At 49.5% G+C, this 17616-nt stretch overlaps 3 protein-coding genes and 1 pseudogene across 13 annotated transcripts in view; 3 read left to right on the top strand and 1 right to left on the bottom strand.

Moving 5' to 3' along the window:
• Positions 1-15054, top strand: part of LRRC51 (leucine rich repeat containing 51) — a 26172-nt gene extending 11118 nt beyond the window's left edge. For 8 of the 11 annotated variants that reach the window (XM_035265562.3, XM_078340337.1, XM_078340333.1 and 5 more), the window contains 3 exons: positions 2771-2976; positions 4228-4376; positions 4660-4886. In XM_035265562.3, coding sequence (XP_035121453.3) covers positions 2771-2976; positions 4228-4376; positions 4660-4801 — 497 coding nt within the window. In that variant the 3' untranslated portion in view covers positions 4802-4886. Of the gene's footprint in view, positions 1-2770; positions 2977-4227; positions 4377-4659; positions 4887-9500; positions 10205-14929 lie in introns of those variants that run through there. The other 3 variants (XM_054241961.2, XM_035265564.3, XM_035265563.3) reach the window with 3 other exon arrangements.
• Positions 1-17616, top strand: part of LRTOMT (leucine rich transmembrane and O-methyltransferase domain containing) — a 19770-nt gene extending 2154 nt beyond the window's left edge. The window contains 5 exon segments of the mRNA NM_001282060.1: positions 11735-12287; positions 13954-14033; positions 14935-15209; positions 16607-16803; positions 17296-17616. Coding sequence (NP_001268989.1) covers positions 14951-15209; positions 16607-16803; positions 17296-17616 — 777 coding nt within the window. The 5' untranslated portion in view covers positions 11735-12287; positions 13954-14033; positions 14935-14950.
• LAMTOR1 (late endosomal/lysosomal adaptor, MAPK and MTOR activator 1) lies at positions 5974-11966 on the bottom strand. The gene is made up of 5 exons (XM_035265565.2): positions 11852-11966; positions 7801-7946; positions 7472-7549; positions 6969-7095; positions 5974-6593 (listed from the first exon to the last, which is right to left on the bottom strand). The coding sequence occupies exons 1-5, from the start codon at positions 11891-11893 to the stop codon at positions 6501-6503; spliced, it is 486 nt and encodes a 161-aa protein (XP_035121456.1). The 5' UTR covers positions 11894-11966; the 3' UTR covers positions 5974-6500.
• LOC118146041 (small nucleolar RNA U13) lies at positions 13065-13161 on the top strand (annotated as a pseudogene).

Here is a 17616-nt window from a genome sequence, read left to right as displayed (position 1 = left end):
CTGAGAAGAGCTGCAACCTGTGGCAGCCCGGATACACCACTCCATCCGTAAGAGCAGCTCTAGCCAGCATCAAGTTTTAGGCAACTCCGTCCCACCAGTTCCTTCTGCTCAGCCTCCAGCCTATGCTTGGCATTCCCCAAGCTGCTACCTTATCACATGGGGCGCTAGTTCATGTGGGGTTATTTTGACCTTAATTTTTACTCATCTGTGTTATTTTGTTTCAAGGTTCTCAGAGGTGTGGAGAGGGAGGCAGGATTAGGAATTCATGAGCTGGAGTACTCTGTTCCAGTACCCTCCTGCAACATCAGGCCCCAACTGTGGGTACTGCTCACTTTAGGACTAAGGCAGAGAGCCATCTGGTGGATGCTGCCTGACCTGCAGCTGAGGAGGAGAAGGGGTGGAAGGGCGAAGGGAGAGTGAAGAAAGCCGGCTAGCTTTAGCAAATCCTAAATAAACGTTTGCTTCCCCAGAGGTGGATCAGGGGGCAGTGAGAAAAATACAGTCACCTCAGCCAGACCTGGCATTTGGTTGTGACTCTATGACTTTGAACTTGGGCAACAAAGCCCATCGTCTTTCTGGACCTCATTTTGAAAAAGAAGTGGGAAGGCCAGGCGCGGTGGCTCAAGCCTGTAATCCCAGCACTTTGGGAGGCCGAGGCGGGTGGATCACGAGGTCAAGAGATCGAGACCATCATGGTCAACATGGTGAAACCCCGTCTCTACCAAAAATACAAAAAAATTAGCTGGGCACGGTGGCACGTGCCTGTAATCCCAGCCACTCAGGAGGCTGAGGCAGAATTGCCTGAACCCAGGAGGCGGAGGTTGCGGTGAGCCGAGATTGCACCATTGCACTCCAGCCTGGGTAACAAGAACAAAACTCCGTCTCAAAAAAAAGAAAAAGAAAAAGAAGTGGGAGTAAGGGTTTGGGGTGTTCCATACACCTGGGTTCTAACATCATCCTATTCCTTATTCTCTCTCCTCTTCAGCCAAGCTTTCTGAGGATGTTGTTTATGCTAATTGCTTATATCCATTCACTCTGTTTTTGGTAGAGACAGAGATTTCACAATGTTGCCCAGGCTGGTTTCAAACACCTGGGCTCGAGCAGTCCTTCTGCCTTGGCCTCCCAAAGTGCTGGGATTACAGGCATGAACACAGCCTCCATTCACTCTTGACTCACTCACTCCAATCTGGCTTCTGCCCCAGGCCCCTGCCATTCCACTGAAGCAGCCCTTACCAAGGTTATTAGGGACTTCTAAGTTTCCAGAATTACTTTTCAGTCCTTATCTCCCTGGAACTTACTACTATAAACTACTGACTCCCAGAACATCTTATAGACTGTTCTCTCCTGACTTTTCCTGTCCTTCCCTGATTATTTAACTTTTCTAATGGACTCTTCTTCCTCCCTGACCTTCTTTTCCACCTTCACTCTCCCTGAGGAATCTCATCTCTTTCCCTACCTTGTATGCCTTCTATATTAACAGTTCTCAAGTCTGTGTCTCCTCAACTTCCGACCTTCATCTCCAACTGCCTACTTGGCTTCCTCAACTTTTTATATGGCAACCTCAAACGCACCAGCTAAGCCTGAAGTCATCACCTGTTTCTCCTTCTGTAATTTCTTGCCAGTTAATACAACTGGCCACCACTCTTTAATACTCTTCTACCTTTACATCCAGTCAACCAAATTATGTTGATTGTAGGTCCCTCTCATATCTTGCTTGGATGACTCAAACGGCCAAATTGGTCATTCGGTCCAACTCACTCCCTAAAATCCATATTCCACACTGAAGCTTCAGAGTGATCTTTCTGAAATAAAAGATTTGAATCATTTGCTTTAAACACTCCAGTACCTTCCCATCACCTACAGGGTAAAGCCCAAAATCCTTAGTCTGGCATTCAAGACTTTTGACTGGACTCCTGCCTCTTTTCTTCCTCTTCGTCCCCCTTGTGCAGTATGTGTAAGCACTTGTGCGGGCACACACACACATACACACACCCCAACACCCCACTGTTCTGTACCTCTATACCTTTCTTCATGCTGTTCTCCGCCTTTTTACCCTTCTTTGCCTGATAAACATCTCTAATCCACTGAGATTCAGCTCAGGCTTCACCTTCTCTGGGAAACTTCCCTGAGTGCCCACACTGGGTCAATAGCCTCTCTTCTGTGCTGCTACAACTATTATATAGCACTTATCACACCATATTGCCAGCTTGCTCCCATCTTGCCCATATAAGCTCCTCCAAGGCACAGATGTCTACTCTCTGCCGTATTGTTCATACAAAGCCAGGAACAGACTCTGATTTTGTTCATCACTGTATATCCACTACCTGGCATACTGTACGTAATCAACATTAATGGAAAGGGGAGATATCAGAGTGTATTCCACTGAAGTGAGTTCTATAGGCTTTACCAGTAGTTAATTCAGGATTTTGTGCTATCGTCTTCTCAGTTCAAGCCCAACAATTCTGATTCTTAGTCTTCCTCAAGCACACACAGGTTTGGTATACAAAAGACCCAGTGATATAGTAGATATGAGAAGTCCATATGACCTGGAAAGCCAAGAGTTTGGAACAGAAGTCTCTGGACCTTAGTCTAAACTTACTGATTGCTGGAAGCTGTGGGACAAGGTTGCACTAGACTCAGGCACAGGGCTGTGGCCCTTCCAGACCCTCCAGCTACAGTTTGGATGTAATCTTTCCAGCTCTATTCCTTCTCACTCCCTAAGGCTAGAAAAGCAAAGACGATATACACAAGTCTCACTTTGTCCCCACAGATCTGGTAAATGAGGAGCCAAGGACAGGGCTACGAACACTGAAGCGTTCAAAGTCGGGGAAATCACTGACCCAGTCCCTGTGGTTGAACAACAATGTCCTCAATGATCTGAGAGACTTGAACCAGGTGGCTTCAAAGCTGTTGGAGCACCCAGAGAACCTGGCCTGGATCGACCTGTCCTTTAATGACCTGACTTCCATTGACCCTGTGAGTTCCTACCCCTAGGAATCCAGTAGGGGAGACGGGATAACATGTAGGAGTGGAGAGGACGGGGGCTGAACAAAGTGGCTTTGACTGGAACAGAGAGACAGTCTGTTCCAGGCTTCAGCCACTTTGTTCAGCCCCCAACCTCTACACTCCTACATGTTATCAAGGAAGTAGTGAGGCAGCATGGTGCAGTGCAAAGCACAGGCTGGGGGGGTCAGACAGATGAAGGTTCAAATCCTGGGTTTGCCTCTTACTGTGACTTTGAGCAAGCTACATAACCTCTCAAAACTGAAGCCTCTTGTCTGAACAATGGGAAAGGACTGAATGAAAATACATAAAAAACCAACAACTAGTACATCAGAGGCTGAAATAAAATTGTACTGTCACTGGGCACCCACTGTGTCCTGTGCTGGGTTTTCCTGTGGAAGAGGTAGGCAGTAAAAGTACAATACTTACTTTCTGTGAACTCAGATTCAAGTTTTAAGAAATAAAGTTTGGCCTTTTCTAGTCCAGAATCCCTAAGAGGAGAAAGGAACTGGAGCATGACTTGGAAACTATTCCTCTGGTGTGGTGTTCTCAATTTAACCAATATTTTAAAAGATTCTTATGTGCCTAGCATTGATACTCAGTCTTCCTGTCACTTGCTGTGATAGAATCGTAGGTCACCAAAGCTGGAAAGGGGAAACTAAGGCTGAGGGAGAGGCAGGAAAGGCAAGTCAGTGGCAGTGCTGGTACCCAAGCCCAAACTCCTGACCTCAGATCACAGCTCCTTTTCAGTGTGAGACCCTTATCTCTTAAAAGGTAAATAAGGCTGGATGTGGTGGCTCACGCCTATAATCCAAGCACTTTGGGAGGCCAAGGCGGGTGGATCACGAGGTCAGGAGATCGAGACCATCCTGGTTAGCACGGTGAAATTCCGTCTCTACTAAAAATACAAAAAATTAGCCAGGCGTGGTAGCATGTGCCTATAGTCCCAACTACTTGGGAGGCTGAGGCAGGAGAATCAGTTGAACCCAGGAAGCAGAGGATGCAGTGATCCGAGATCATGCCATTGCACTCCAGCCTGGGTGACAGAGCAAGACTCTGACTCAAAAAAAAAAAAAAAAGGTAAATAAACATAGGTTAGAGTCATACAGTATGGCTGTGGAGGGCATGTTGTTCCCCACATTCTTCCTTTTCTGCCCACCAGTCAGGCCTGAGCATAGAATCAGGGTCCTGTCTAGCCCGGCTTTTGGTTCCCTTCCCCAACAGGTCCTAACAACTTTCTTCAATCTGAGTATCCTTTATCTTCATGGCAACAGCATCCAGCACCTGGGGGAAGTGAATAAGCTGGCCGTCCTTCCTCGGCTCCGGAGCCTGACACTCCATGGGAACCCCATGGAGGAAGAGAAGGGGTATAGGTAAGTGCCCTGCCCCTGGAGGTAGGGTCTAGCTGGGCTCCCCTAAGGGAAAGGAGGAGGAGAACCAAGAAATATAAGACCATTCTTCTGCCATGCTTGGACTTGGGAAGGGAGTAGCAGACCTTTAAGTGTTCCTTGCTATCGGTCAGGATAAACCTAATCTTCCCCAAACTATGCTCAAGTCCCTCCATTCCTTGCAGTCAGGGAAGACAACAGCAAATGGTAGAGGGGGAAGGGGATGCTGGTAGGGGGGCTGCCCCCCCAGCCTGAGTCTTCCCCACAGGCAGTATGTGCTGTGCACCCTGCCCCATATCACCACGTTCGACTTCAGTGGGGTCACCAAAGCAGACCGCACCACAGCTGAAGTCTGGAAACGCATGAACATCAAGCCCAAGAAGGCCCAGATCAAGCAGAACATACTCTGAGGCTCCAAGGACCCTAGTAGTCCTAAAGGCCTGAGGACAGACAGCATGGTTTGACAATAAATGATTTGAGCTGTTGAGCAGGCAACTGCAGGTAGCGCTAGTTTTTTTTTTTTTTTTTTTGAGACAGAGTCTCATTCTGTCATCCAGGCTGGAGTGCAGTGGCATTATCTCGGCTCACTGCAACCTCCGCCTCCCAGGTTCAAGAGATTCTTCTGCCTCAGCCTCCCCAGTAGCTGTGATTACAGGTGCACACCACCACACCTGGCTAATTTTTTTTGTATTTTTAGTAGAGAAACCAAGATCAACATGGTTTTGCCATGTTGGCCAGGCTGGTCTCTAACTCCTGACCTCAGGTGATCTGCCTACCTCAGCCTCCCAAAGTGCTGGGATTACAGGCATAAGCCACAGCTGGCCAGCTCTAGTCTTATTTTGCTGAAAAAGGGAGGCAATGGAGGGAAAGGCGTGCTGGCCTGGGACACAGGAGACCTGGGTTTACCACACAGCCTTGGAAAATTTCTCTAACTCTCTGGGCCCCTTTGTAACACTCTTCAGCTTACAAATTTGGGAGTTAAACTAGATCAGTAATTTCCAAACTCTTCACAGAGTACCAGGGTCTGTGGAGACCCCTCATAGGCCTCCATGACAGGCCAAGACGATGGGCTATGATCTCTGAAAGCAGCCCCTACTTCAATCAGATCAAAGTAATTCCATTCTATGTTTTATATGTTGGGATTCTGCTTAAGATTTTATTTGATAAAAAGAATCTTCTGCTTAAAAAACATGTTTACTGACTCCATATTAGATATTCCCAGAAAAGCCTGGTCTGCTTTCACTCCCCACCCCTATACCACCAGTGTCTCCCTTCACCCCCCAGGGGCTGTTGGTAATTCCACTGAGTCTAAGGCAGGGCCCCAAGAGTCAAAGCTGCCTTACATTCAGTTCTGTTCAGCTTTGACAGTATTCCCATCATCACTGGACAAAAGACAAGAACAGTCTCATCCAATCTGAGGTTAGCCCAAGCCAGGTCTCAGCTAAGAGCTGATACCCTAAACCCTTATCTCCTGGATTCATCTTCAGTGCCCCTGGAAGATGCTTCCTTCCCCCCATCTCACTCTCATAGACCTGAGTATTCAGAAGTAGAATGGGTAGGATAGAGGGGCCAGAAACAGCACTTGGATGAATATACTTCCTTTATCGAGGGTGACAAAACAAAAAAAGACCAAACATGTAAAAACCCAGGGTTCTAGAAATACAAACTCAATTCATTCCAATTCAAGCTCATCCAGACCCTGGTCACAAACCCTAGCGAGGTGCATGTGAGCACCAAGTCAGGGAGAGGGGGCAGGAGTGACTCTGAGGCCAAGAGAGAGGGTGGGAAGGGGATCTCCCTAGGTCCTCTGGTGATCACCCCCCCACCCAAATTGGTATCTTCACATTCTCAATGACTATGAAGACATACCAGGCTCTGTCCTTTTGGCCCCCACCCCATCCCTGGCCAGGGCTTCAAAGGCCAGTCCCAAAAGGTTCTACCCTCACTTGCTCAGGCTTCTAGCCTTGCTCTTCTCCTCCTTCTTCACATTTTTCTCTGTGATTAGTAGCAGGTTAGGGTACCATATAAGCCGCAGTGAGGCTGGGGGCCAGGGGGTTGGGGTAGAGATGGGATGAAGAGAGGAGAAGAGCTGTCCAAGGACCCCTCTCTTCATGGGATCCCAAACTGTACAACCAGCTCCTCTTTTGCGTCCACACGGATCTGAGAAAGTGCACTGTAGGCATAAGCAGCTATCCTGGAGACCTAAGGCAGAGAGGGGCCAGGGAGGAGAGGAACAGAGACAGGTGAGGAGGGCAATCAGGAAAGAAGGGGAGGGGAGATTAGATGGTGATGAATGAGAAGGAGGGAATGATGGAGGACAGGAAGGCAAAGGGAAAGAGGGATGGGAGAGACAGAAGGAAAAGAACAAAGGGGAGTGAAAGAATAAAGATTGGGGGGAGAAGATAGGAAAGACATTAAAAGTTAAGAGAATGAGATGGGAGGGAGCTGAGGCCCACAAGGCTACCGGGCTCCCTAACTCCACTTTCCCTACCTCCTGTGAGGCAGGGTGGGTGAGCCCTCTGCCATACCCTGGGCAGTGTGGGAAGGGTGGGCAGGGACAGGCAAGGGGTGTCTCACCTGCTGCAAATCGGAGAATGGGATAGGCTCGCTGGCCAGCACTTGGTGGGGCTGGCTGGTAAGAGATGGCAAAGGTGGCAGCTTCTTCCAATGGGTCAGGCTGCTGCTCAGCACTGCCAAGCGGGTGCTGACCAAGAGAGAGGGGATAGGGGTATGCAGTTAAGCCACAGTCTGCCCTGCCCAGCCCAGGTAAGCCTCATTCCCTCAAGCCAGAGAAGCAGGGTGCCGAGGGGGCGGGTATCGCAGAGGGTAGGTCTCAGCTCATCACAGACTCACTCTAGGCCCACCTCCCTTGGTCTCAGCACCCTCAAGAATGTCACAGGGTAAACGGGGCTGACATGAATATCTACTGAAGCACCCAAGTGATCAAGTGATCTGTGGTCAGTCTTCAGGGCTGCACCCAAATAAGAAGCTTGGACTAGGGGCCAGACTCCAACGCCGGAACAGTGATGGAAGGTAGGAGCCCAAGTAGCCTAAGGGACCAACGCTGGCCAGGTGCTCACCTGTACTGCCTGGCACGGTCCATGTACTCGTGCTGCTCCATGCCCTGTGAGTCTGCAGCAGACACATCAATGATGTTGCTGTGGGGAGAGGAGACCGAGATGACATGACAGGTGCTTCCAAGAAGGACAAACAGGACTCAGTGCTGGTACCAACTCCAGGGCTATCTGACACCAGTTTCCTTCCTGCCTACTGGAGCAGGGCTGGACATGGAGACACCTCTACCCAGTGACCTTTTCCTATCCCCCATGTCCTAAGCCTGGATCCCTCTATCCCAGCCTTTAATACGGATAGAGAAGCTCTTACTGAAGCCTGGTCCTCTGACACTTACCTGGCTGTCTTGGCAAGGATGGAAGAGAGCAGGGCCTGCTCATCTGTGCGAGCGGAAGGCAGGCTGTGGTAGTTGGGCTCAGCTCCATTGAGAGCTTTGGTAGGGGGACTGCTAGGGTCCAGCAGCAGCTTCCGCTCCTCTCGGTCCTAGAAGAGGCCATGGGAGAGAAGTCAATCCCAGGACCCTTAGATCCTGCCTTTCATGGTTACTACCCTCCGCCCAGCTCTGACCTTAAAACACCAAAAATATATCTATAAGGAATATCCAGAGTTCCCAGCTTTATGGAATGCCAGGTAACACTCAGTTCCTGCCTATCATTGGGAGCTCAGTTGAGTTTTTGTTAAAAACGAGTGGAATCAGGCAGTCCTAGAGGCCCTGAAAAAAATGGACAGAGACAAAGCAGGTAGTCAGCAACAGCCCTGGAGCTTTAAACAGTCTAGGACCTGGCAGAGAAAGGATACTAGAGGCTGGAAGACAGACGACCTGAGACAGCAAAGCAGAGGGATCTAGAGAGGGAATCAGTGCAAGTCAAGAGCCCAGGAACAGCCCTCCTCATCCCCCAGCACCAGGCCCTCCCCAGCTAAGCTGTTTGCTTCCAAGATGGAAGTCTGGACGAGTCCAGACAAGACCCTAGGCCCCAAGGGAAAGCAAGCCCAACCTCTCCATGGCCATTTCTCAGATTATGTCAGGGCAAGAATCTCAGCCCAGCTCTGGGTCACACAGTACAAGTGTGCTCCCTTCTTGAAGGCAGGTCCCTTCGAAAGTGTCCACCCTCCTGTGCTCTGGTGCTCTTTTTTCGTATGTGACTCCAAGAACCAAACTGAATGTACATGGTGTATCCTGATCTGAGCAACAGAGCTGTAGCCGTGTATATCATACCTATAATTCCAACACTTTGGAAGCCCAAGGCAGGAGGACTGCTTGAGTCCAAGAGTTTGAGACCAGCCAGGGCAACAAAGCGAGACCTCATCTCTTAAAAAAAAAAAAATTAGCTGGACTTGGTGGTGTGAGCTCTGTAGTCCAAGCTACTTGGGAGGCTGAAGTGGGAGGACTACATGAACCAGGGTTAGAGGTTGCAGTGAGCTAGAATTGTGCCACTGTACTCCAGCCTGGACAAGAGAGCAAGACCCCATCTCAAAAACAAACAAACAAACAGTGAAGCTGTTCCCTCCCTTGTTAAACCACCTAGTAACCCCTGTACATTTTCAGCAGCCCTGTTACTGCTGATCTATGCTGATAATCACAACCCCCCAGAAGTAACGTAAGACCAAACCAAGCTTCCTCACTGGTTTGGTCTTCCTCCTTGTCCTGTTTTAGTTCCCTGTTTTATCTACTGTAGTATTTCTGGATTTGACCCTGCCTTGAGCCCATAAGCTACAAATCCTTGCTGGCTGTATCAGCTGTAAATTGGGGTGGGGGTGGGGAAAGACCTGCTGCATATCTATCCAACCCATAAAGAGCAAGAGTGCCCTGGAGAAAGCCAAGGATGGGCCCAGGGGGGACATCCTGGCTAATGCTGACTCACCAACCTTCAGTGCCAGATTCCTCAACACTCCTCTCCAGGCCTCAGTTCCTCAGTCTTTCCTGCTGCAGGCTCCAGCTCCCTTGTCCCAAATTCCACAACCCTCCTTATAGAGGGCCACTTCCTCCTGCCCTGCTTAGGCAGGCCCACCTTTTTCACCTTACTCTTCTTTCTCAAGCCCAGGTTGCCCAAGTGTCCTCAGGCAATTTGATCCAGTTCCCAGCAGCAAGAGACAGAAGCTGTGGGCTTTGCCCCATCACCTCTAAACTCCCAGATACCCCTTACTCCCTAAAATACATGTTCAGTATTAAAGAGCTACAAATACAAAATGTTTGACAAATATAAAACTATGTATTTCTAAGGAAAGCTGGCTCCTTAATGAGACCCAAGTTAGCTTCCTATGTCTGTCCTCCCAGCTCCACTTCAGAGAGATCTTCCTGCAGGACAGGGTAGTCTCTTCCCTATCAGAGGTTATTCAAGAAGGTTAGTTGATCACTTCTCAGCCTTTTAGCTAAGATCAAGTGAAGAACGAGGTTGTTTTCTTGAAATCTAGACTTAAAGAAGAGGTCATGCTACCCCCTTCAGAGTAGACAAATATCACCCAACTCCCAAAGTATGAGTGGAGCATGGGGTAGGCTTGTCACACCTAGGTTCATCTCTGCGTCAGTGTAACCCAAGAGGCAGGGTTTAACTGTCTAACCTAGCACAGATACATAGCAGCCTGCCCATGACTGGCCACCTGGTCTAGGGGCATGGCTGAGACAGCCTGGCCCTGTGGATAACGTACATGGCTTGGCATCACAACACCTGGGCTATAGCATTTCAGCTTGACTAAATCACTTAGTTTCTCTGAACTTCTTCCTCACCTTTAAATAGACATAACCCACACTAATATGACATATCTGGCAAGAGTCAAATAAGATAACTGTGAAGGCCCTTTGTAAAATGTAACGTGTTGTGCAATTCTTTTTATTATGATAGAAGACAGATGAGAGTGGGTGAGGGGCCTGGCAAGAACTGAAAGAGGGACTCTGGGATGGTGGATGGTTATGGCCCCTGCTATATGAAGCCTCAGAACACCTAGCAGTGATTAAGCACCTTCTCTGGCAGTTAGAAACAGAAATGAGAGCCCACCAAGGAGAAGGTAGAGATTCAGGAGAGCAGCAGGCCCAGCTCTCCCTTCCAACTAGAAGCTGGTATCCTGTCTCATAAGGCATTAATCCTTCTTGACTCATTCTCTGCAAGAGTCCATATTATGCTTTAAGGGACAATTTCCCACTAGGCCACACCTCTTCAGGTAGGCAGGATTGTTGTTGTCTCTTTCTCAAAAAGGTGGAGGTGAAGTGAGAGGTATTGGGCATGACACATGCCTAACACAGGGCAAAGGAAATATGTGTTCATTGGGTGTATGGAGAATTGAGAACCAGGAGCCACCCTTGCTTCCCATACAAATGACATTTTCCTAGGCCTAAGCACTTAATCCAAAATACCTTCACTGCAGAAAAACTACTTCCCCGGTACCAATGACATAGTTATTTCGGTGACCATCTCCCCCATTATGCTGTGAGCTACTCGAAACCTTTCTACTTTCTCAGTTCTACTATGTGTTCAAATGTCCAGGCTTAGATACAATCAAAAAAGGAGAGTGGACAGCAATTTGAGACTTCATCCTTGAATGTCAGGCCAGGCAGGGCAGGGATTCGAGTGTGGAGAGAAGTGAGAATGCAGTAAGGGGAAGACGGAGAATTTAAAACTGTTCCAGTCTCCCCAGCCTAATCCTTTCTTCAAAGGGATCAGATCTACAGCCAAATTCTCATAACAGGCATGTCTCCACCTAAAGGAACCCTCAGGCTCCAGGAAGAGACTGCACTGAGGCAAGCCAAACTCAGAACCAAATGAACTTCCTGTTCCATTTCTCTTTCCCACAATCTAGCCAAAGCTAAACCCTCTTTGTTGCTTCCCAGACAACTTCCCACAGGTCCCGATGTCCTCATTGTATCGATTAAATCCTTCATTGGCCAACTCAAAGACCACCAACTTCCAGAGTCGTCCTCTGGCCCTAGACTAGCAGCGACCTTCCTTCTGCAACCCCAGGGACGAAAAGGATACACAAATTCCTGATTCATCTCAGGACAGACTAACTCAGGGCCTCAGCTTACCTACCCCTACAAGGGATTCGCAAATCCCACTAATACAAAAGACACAGGAAACTGGGAAGAGCGTGCTTCCCGGGGAACTAGACTGAGTATCCCTTAATCTGTAAAGTTTTGAAGGCAGGAGCAAACGAACTGGTGGGAGCGAGCCGGACAGGCGGCTGCCTGCACACCCCGAGGCGGGGACTGTTAGAAAGCTGGGACTTTAACAGGGGTAGGAGCCCGGCTTGGCGTCTCCTCCGTAATCTGTTCCCTCCAGGCCTCCGTACTCAGGGAGCCTTACAATCCGGCTGCCCGTCCTCCGCAGGTTTCTTTCTGGGCCCCATGCCCCAGGGTCTTAGCCCTCATTCCCGAGCCCCGCCTGCCGCGGCCGCACCTGGTCCGAGTCCTCGTTCTCGCTGCTGTAGCAGCACCCCATGGCCGGGGTCGGGCCGGGCGCTCAGGCCGCGCCGAGGAGGGACGGCGTCCGTCAGGAGCCCTTCCGGTCACATGACCTGCGGCTGCCTCCCGTAGGCTACAACCCACTCCCTCCCCCCGTTTCCCCGGTCCCGGAGCCGCTAGTCCTCCTCAGTCAATACCCCGGCTTCCGGTCCCGCCCGCTAGCGCGTGATCGTTGTCAACCAATGGGAAGGCGAGACCTGCGTAACCAGACACGCAGGCACGTGATACGAGGAAAGACAGGGGCGGATCACCTGACTTTTATCTTTCCAGTCTCTAAACTGGCAGTAGTAGCCGTTGTGAATTGTTATGCGTTCGCGTGGGCACTAGGCGACTTTTCTGGGCCATTGAGCAAACTCGTGCCAAATGCCCTCGTATGCCCTCATAATACCCTTCTAAATGCCATGCGAGGGGCGAGTGAGATCCAGGACTGACACTTCTAGAGCGGTCAGCCTGGGTGCACACACACAGGACCCAGGTGAACGGTACCAAATCGGGGAACACAGTACTGTGTTTCGCTCAGTTGAGTTGTCCACCTAGGCTAAGGATCTGCAACTTACAGGAAGAAGGGACCTTATACTACCTTCACATGCTGACACGGAGCGGAGAAAATCCTGGTGGAGGAGATAGAAGCCACATCACTGACCTCTCTGCTTTTAGGCTTATATATATGTATATATATTAAATATATACATATATATATTTTTTTTTTTTTTTGAGACGGAGTTTCGCTGTTGTTACCCAGACTGGAGTGCAATGGCGCGATCTCAGCTCACTGCAACCTCCGCTTTCTGGGTTCAAGGAATTCTGCCTCAGCCTCCCGAGTTGCTGGGACTACAGGCACGCACCACCATGCCCAGCTAATTTTTGTATTTTTAGTAGAGACAGGTTTTCACCTTGTTGACCAGGATGGTCTGGATCTCTTGACATGATCCACCCGCCTCGGCCTCCCAAAGTGCTGGGATTATAGGCGTGAGCCACAGCGCCTATAATAAAAGCCTGGGCTTTTATCTTTAATCGTACTTTTTTGCAGCACCCGTAGTAATCTAACGCACAAAGCTGACCATCAGTTCTCTTTTCCTAAAACCCTCCCATGTCTTCCCTTGGGCCCTGAACACAGGTCCAAGTCTGTCCTTCAAGATTGTACAGTGATCTTTTTGTTGTTCATGAGCATGTGATTGGGTGTTCACCCGCAGGTGTGAAATGTGCTACCCTCAAATCTTATTTTGGGACATTACCCGTCCGACATATCGAAGTCGTGCAGAGCCTAACACCTCTCTCCCACTCCATGTCCTGGGAGGGGTAAGGGGTGAAGGGGTAAGCAATGTGTTTCACTGGACACAGAGAAATAATGCAGTTTCCTGATTGATCTACTGGACTCTGCACATGCAGCCTGACACACTGTCTCCCCACCAGGACTGCCTGCTGTCTTCAAGACTCAGAACAATGTCCTCCTGATTATATTCTCTGACCCCATTCTCTGGACATGTCCCTATGCTTAATCCTCATCCAGTGGTGATTCATGCATTTATTGAATCAACAAATATTTGATGAGCATCTACTATGTGCCACAAACGGTTATATCTGGATATGCCGCAGTTCACAAAACAGCCAACGTCCCCCTAGTCATGGAATATCCGATAGTGATCACACTATATTGTATTCTCTGTTCCTGGGTCAATCTCACCTACCAAACTTGGAGTTCCTGGAGCACAGTAACAGATTCTGACTCTTACCTGTGGCCCAAGGCATTGCTTACAGAAAACTTGCGTATCAATGAGTATATTACAGTCACCCCATCATCTTGGCTCACATCATGCCCCATCTTCTGATCCAAGGGGTCGGAGAAGTCACCAGATCTAGTACTTCTTATAACCCCTCAAATCAAGACCCTGAAGTTCTGTAAATCTTTTGAGGTTCCTGAAGTGTAGGAGGCAGCTCAAGCTCATCCCTGGGGCTGGTAACTTGAACTGCAGGTCTCAGGTGACAGCAGCAGCCTCAACATGAATAATAGAAAGCCAGTCCAGCCTCCTGCCTTAGGGTTATCCCCTGCAGCAGGCCCAGGACTCTCTCACCTGTCCTGTGCTCTGGTCTTCCCTAAGCAGGAGCCTCTAGCCCAGGTAAGCAGGGCCCTGGATTGCGGGTTCCCAAGCACACCAATTCAAGCCCACTGCATCACTCACCTATTCACACCCATCCATACATTGTTACTTTCATTTTACTCCCCACCACCACCAGGGGCCTTGCAAGAAGGCCTGCAAGGAGGTCAGATCTGGATGAGGGAGAGAATGATCCAGAACATGGGAGGCCCTGGAGAGGAGAGCTGAGTAGAGGGAAAATGTGTGCTGTGTTATGTGTATGTACACATTTGTAAAGGGAATTCTGAGACAGCACAGCAGAAGAGGGGAATACAAGGGAGAGGACATAGGGCTGGAAAATTATTACAGAATCAAAGACTCCTCCCATCAGCAGGGAAGAGCAGGCAGGAAAGTCCTGGAGTGGGAAAGAGGACATTTCACCCTAACACCCTATGGAGTATTTTGATTGCCTTTTACTGAGGCAGAGCATAGTAATAGTGAAGGTGTTTTTGACTGCAAATCTATGCTCCTGCTACACAGCAATGGTCAGAGGAGACCAGGCAGGCAGCGGGCAGGGTTGGGGGAAGATATCCCAGAGGGCAACTGATGAAAAGGGTCCTAAAGAAGGGGTGACATCAGGGATAAAGCGAAACAAGTCAGGGGAACAATGTGAAGATAGGAACAGGGGTTGGGACTAGGAAGAGGAGGTTTGGGTCTGGGTGCTGAAAATAGACAGTATGGAGTCCATGAAAGTACACAGGCTTGGAATTATACTAACCTGGATTTAAATCCCAGTTCTTTTGTGTGACTCTGGACAAAAAACTTAGCCTTACTGAGCCGTGGTTTGTAAAATATAAGGATAATAACTGCTACTGGCAAAAGCTACACAAATAACAGGCAAATTGTGAGTGTGGGTTTCCCTCCCTACTTCCCTCCAGCCCAGGGCCCAGGTAGGGACCATGTCCGCTGCCATTGCATTGGCCTTCCTGCCACTGGTGGTAACATTGCTGGTGCGGTACCGGCACTACTTCCGATTGCTGGTGCGCACAGTCTTGATGCGAAGCCTCCGAGACTGCCTGTCAGGGCTGCGGATTGAGGAGCGGGCCTTCAGCTACGTACTCACCCATGCCCTGCCTGGTGACCCTGGCCACATCCTCACCACTCTGGACCACTGGAGCAGCCACTGCGAGTACTTGAGCCATATGGGGCCTGTCAAAGGTCAGTGTTCCCTAGCCTTCTGCTCCAGGAAGTACCCCTAAGTTCGTGAAGGAAGATTTGGGATCTGCTGCTGCTTTACTGGGTGAATCGGGCAAGTTCTTGGTCCTTTTTTAGGGTCTCTTTTTTTCTCATCTGGAAATGAGGAGCTTGGACGAAGTCATTTATTCAGCAAACATTTATTGCCACCTCTTTTGTATTAGGAATGTGCTAGGTGCCAGGGAGGTGGATACAGGCCACACAGATGAACGAGCCACAAATGCTGGCCTCAAAGGAAGCATAATACACAGTGGAATAACCATCTCAGCATATAACCCATAGCTTTGTAATGATCTATGTCCACATCTTTCTTCTCCACCATGGAGGCTTCCACATCCCATTTAGGGTAACTGTGTGCCTGGATTTATCTCAAACCCAGCACAAGTGCTTTTAGGGTCTTATTTAAGAAATTTGGATGTGCAGTGGCTCATGCCTGTAATCCTAGCACTTTGGGGAGGCTGAGGCAGGGGAATCACTTGAGCCCAGGAGTTTGAGACTAGGCTGGGCAACAAAGTGAGACCCCCATTTCTACAAAAAATTAAAAAATTAGCTGCATGTGGTGGTGAGCAACTGTGATCCCAGCTACTTGGCAGGCTGAGGTGGGAGGATTGCCTGAGCCTGGGTGGTTGAGGCAGCAGTGAGCCGTGATCACACTACCACACTCCAGCCTGGGCAACAGAGCAAGACCCAGTCTAAAAACAAAAGCAAAATGCAGAAATTCATCCAATTCTAAGATCACAAATATATTCAATAAGCAATAAAAGGAGAATGAAACTATCAATTCTAACAGAAACTTTTCATAAATCTGAAAGATAGGGTGGTTGTTTCTGCCTGGGACCTCATAGAGAAAGCAACATTTGAACTGAGTCTGGAAGGATTAGTTTTGAGTTGGCCAGGCAGATGGAGATGGGGGTGGGAAGGGCAAAGCCAGCCACATACACAAATGTGGCATGAAGCAATGAGACAGTATAATGGATTTTGGGCACAGTTGTTTGGAATGGCTGTGATACAGGCCATAGGTGGGAAGTACTGAGAAATGAACCTGGAAAGGTAGGATAGGATAAGGTCCAAGGTCCTGAATGCCAGGCTGAGGATCTCAAGTTCAATCCCAAAGGCCTTCAGCTCACAGGAGTCAAGAAGTAATAAGGTCAGATTTGATGGAAAGATTTCAGGGCTGGTATGAAGACTACACTGAGGAGATGGGGTGACCAGGAGGGCAGCTGGGGCTATGGTACAAGGGACAGATGAGACCCCAGCTGGTTGAGAACTGCAGTGAGGTAGGCGGGCATTTGAGATCTCTTTCTATCAGGGGCCCTGCATCCATCTCCCATGTCTTCTGCAACAGCCATCTCCCCCCATAGGTCAGATCCTGATGCGGCTGGTGGAGGAGAAGGCCCCTGCTTGTGTGCTGGAATTGGGAACCTACTGTGGATACTCTACCCTGCTTATTGCCCGAGCTCTGCCCCCTGGGGGTCGCCTTCTCACTGTGGAGCGGGACCCACGCACGGCAGCAGTGGCTGAAAAACTCATCCGCCTGGCCGGCTTTGATGAGCAAATGGTCAGCCTCCCATCTCCCCACCAGATCTCTGTCACCCCAGGCCTTGCCCTAGCCAGACATCCCTTGTGAGGGACTCCCATCTAAGGAGAAGGAAGCAGCTCCACTCTGAGGACTGTGATGCTGGATGGTGTGTGAGCTCCTGCTCTCCTGTCCCAAGTCATCTGCACATTATTTTCTGCTGGATGACAAAAGAAACAGCTAAGAGGAAGGTCTCTGGAACCCAGCAAATTTGAGTCCAACTCTTACTCTGCCTCTTCTTAGCTATGTGACCTTGAGCAAAGCATGTATACTCTGAACCTCAGCTTCTTCACAGGCAAAATGGAAATCACAATACTGATCCTGACTTCTTGGGGTCCGAGGTCAGAGGAAATGTGAGAACACTCGTGGGGAGCTAAACCAGGACCTGGCATGAAGTAAGCCAGATCTTGGTGGGGTCTCCAGTGAGAGAACAATTCCCCCAACCCTCACGTCCAGCTCCTCCTACCCCTACAGGTGGAGCTCATCGTGGGCAGCTCAGAGGAGGTGATCCCGTGCTTACGTACCCAGAATCAGCTGAATCGGGCAGACCTGGTGCTCCTGGCACACCGGCCACGATGTTACCTGAGGGACCTGCAACTGCTGGAAGCCCATGCCCTACTGCCAGCAGGTGCCACTGTGCTGGCTGACCATGTACTCTTCCCTGGTGCACCCCGCTTCTTGCAGTATGCTAAAAGCTGTGGCCATTACCGCTGCCGCCTCCACCACACTGGCCTTCCAGACTTCCCTGCCATTAAGGATGGCATAGCTCAGCTCACCTATGCTGGACCAGGCTGA

This window comes from Callithrix jacchus, chromosome 10, assembly GCF_049354715.1.
Source record: "Callithrix jacchus isolate 240 chromosome 10, calJac240_pri, whole genome shotgun sequence".
NCBI lineage: Eukaryota > Metazoa > Chordata > Mammalia > Primates > Cebidae > Callithrix > Callithrix jacchus.
Note: the sequence above shows the minus strand (reverse complement) of the source record. Positions and strands in the feature narration are given on the sequence as shown.

Excerpts from the sequence above, each read along its gene's own strand:
- LAMTOR1 (XM_035265565.2), bottom strand. The coding sequence starts at position 11,893 with ATGGGGTGCTGCTACAGCAGCGAGAACGAGGACTCGGACCAG. Across the intron at positions 7,947-11,851 it reads AGAACGAGGACTCGGACCAG|GACCGAGAGGAGCGGAAGCT; the intron begins GTGCGGCCGCGG and ends GGCCTCTTCTAG. Across the intron at positions 7,550-7,800 it reads ATCCTTGCCAAGACAGCCAG|CAACATCATTGATGTGTCTG; the intron begins GTAAGTGTCAGA and ends CTCTCCCCACAG.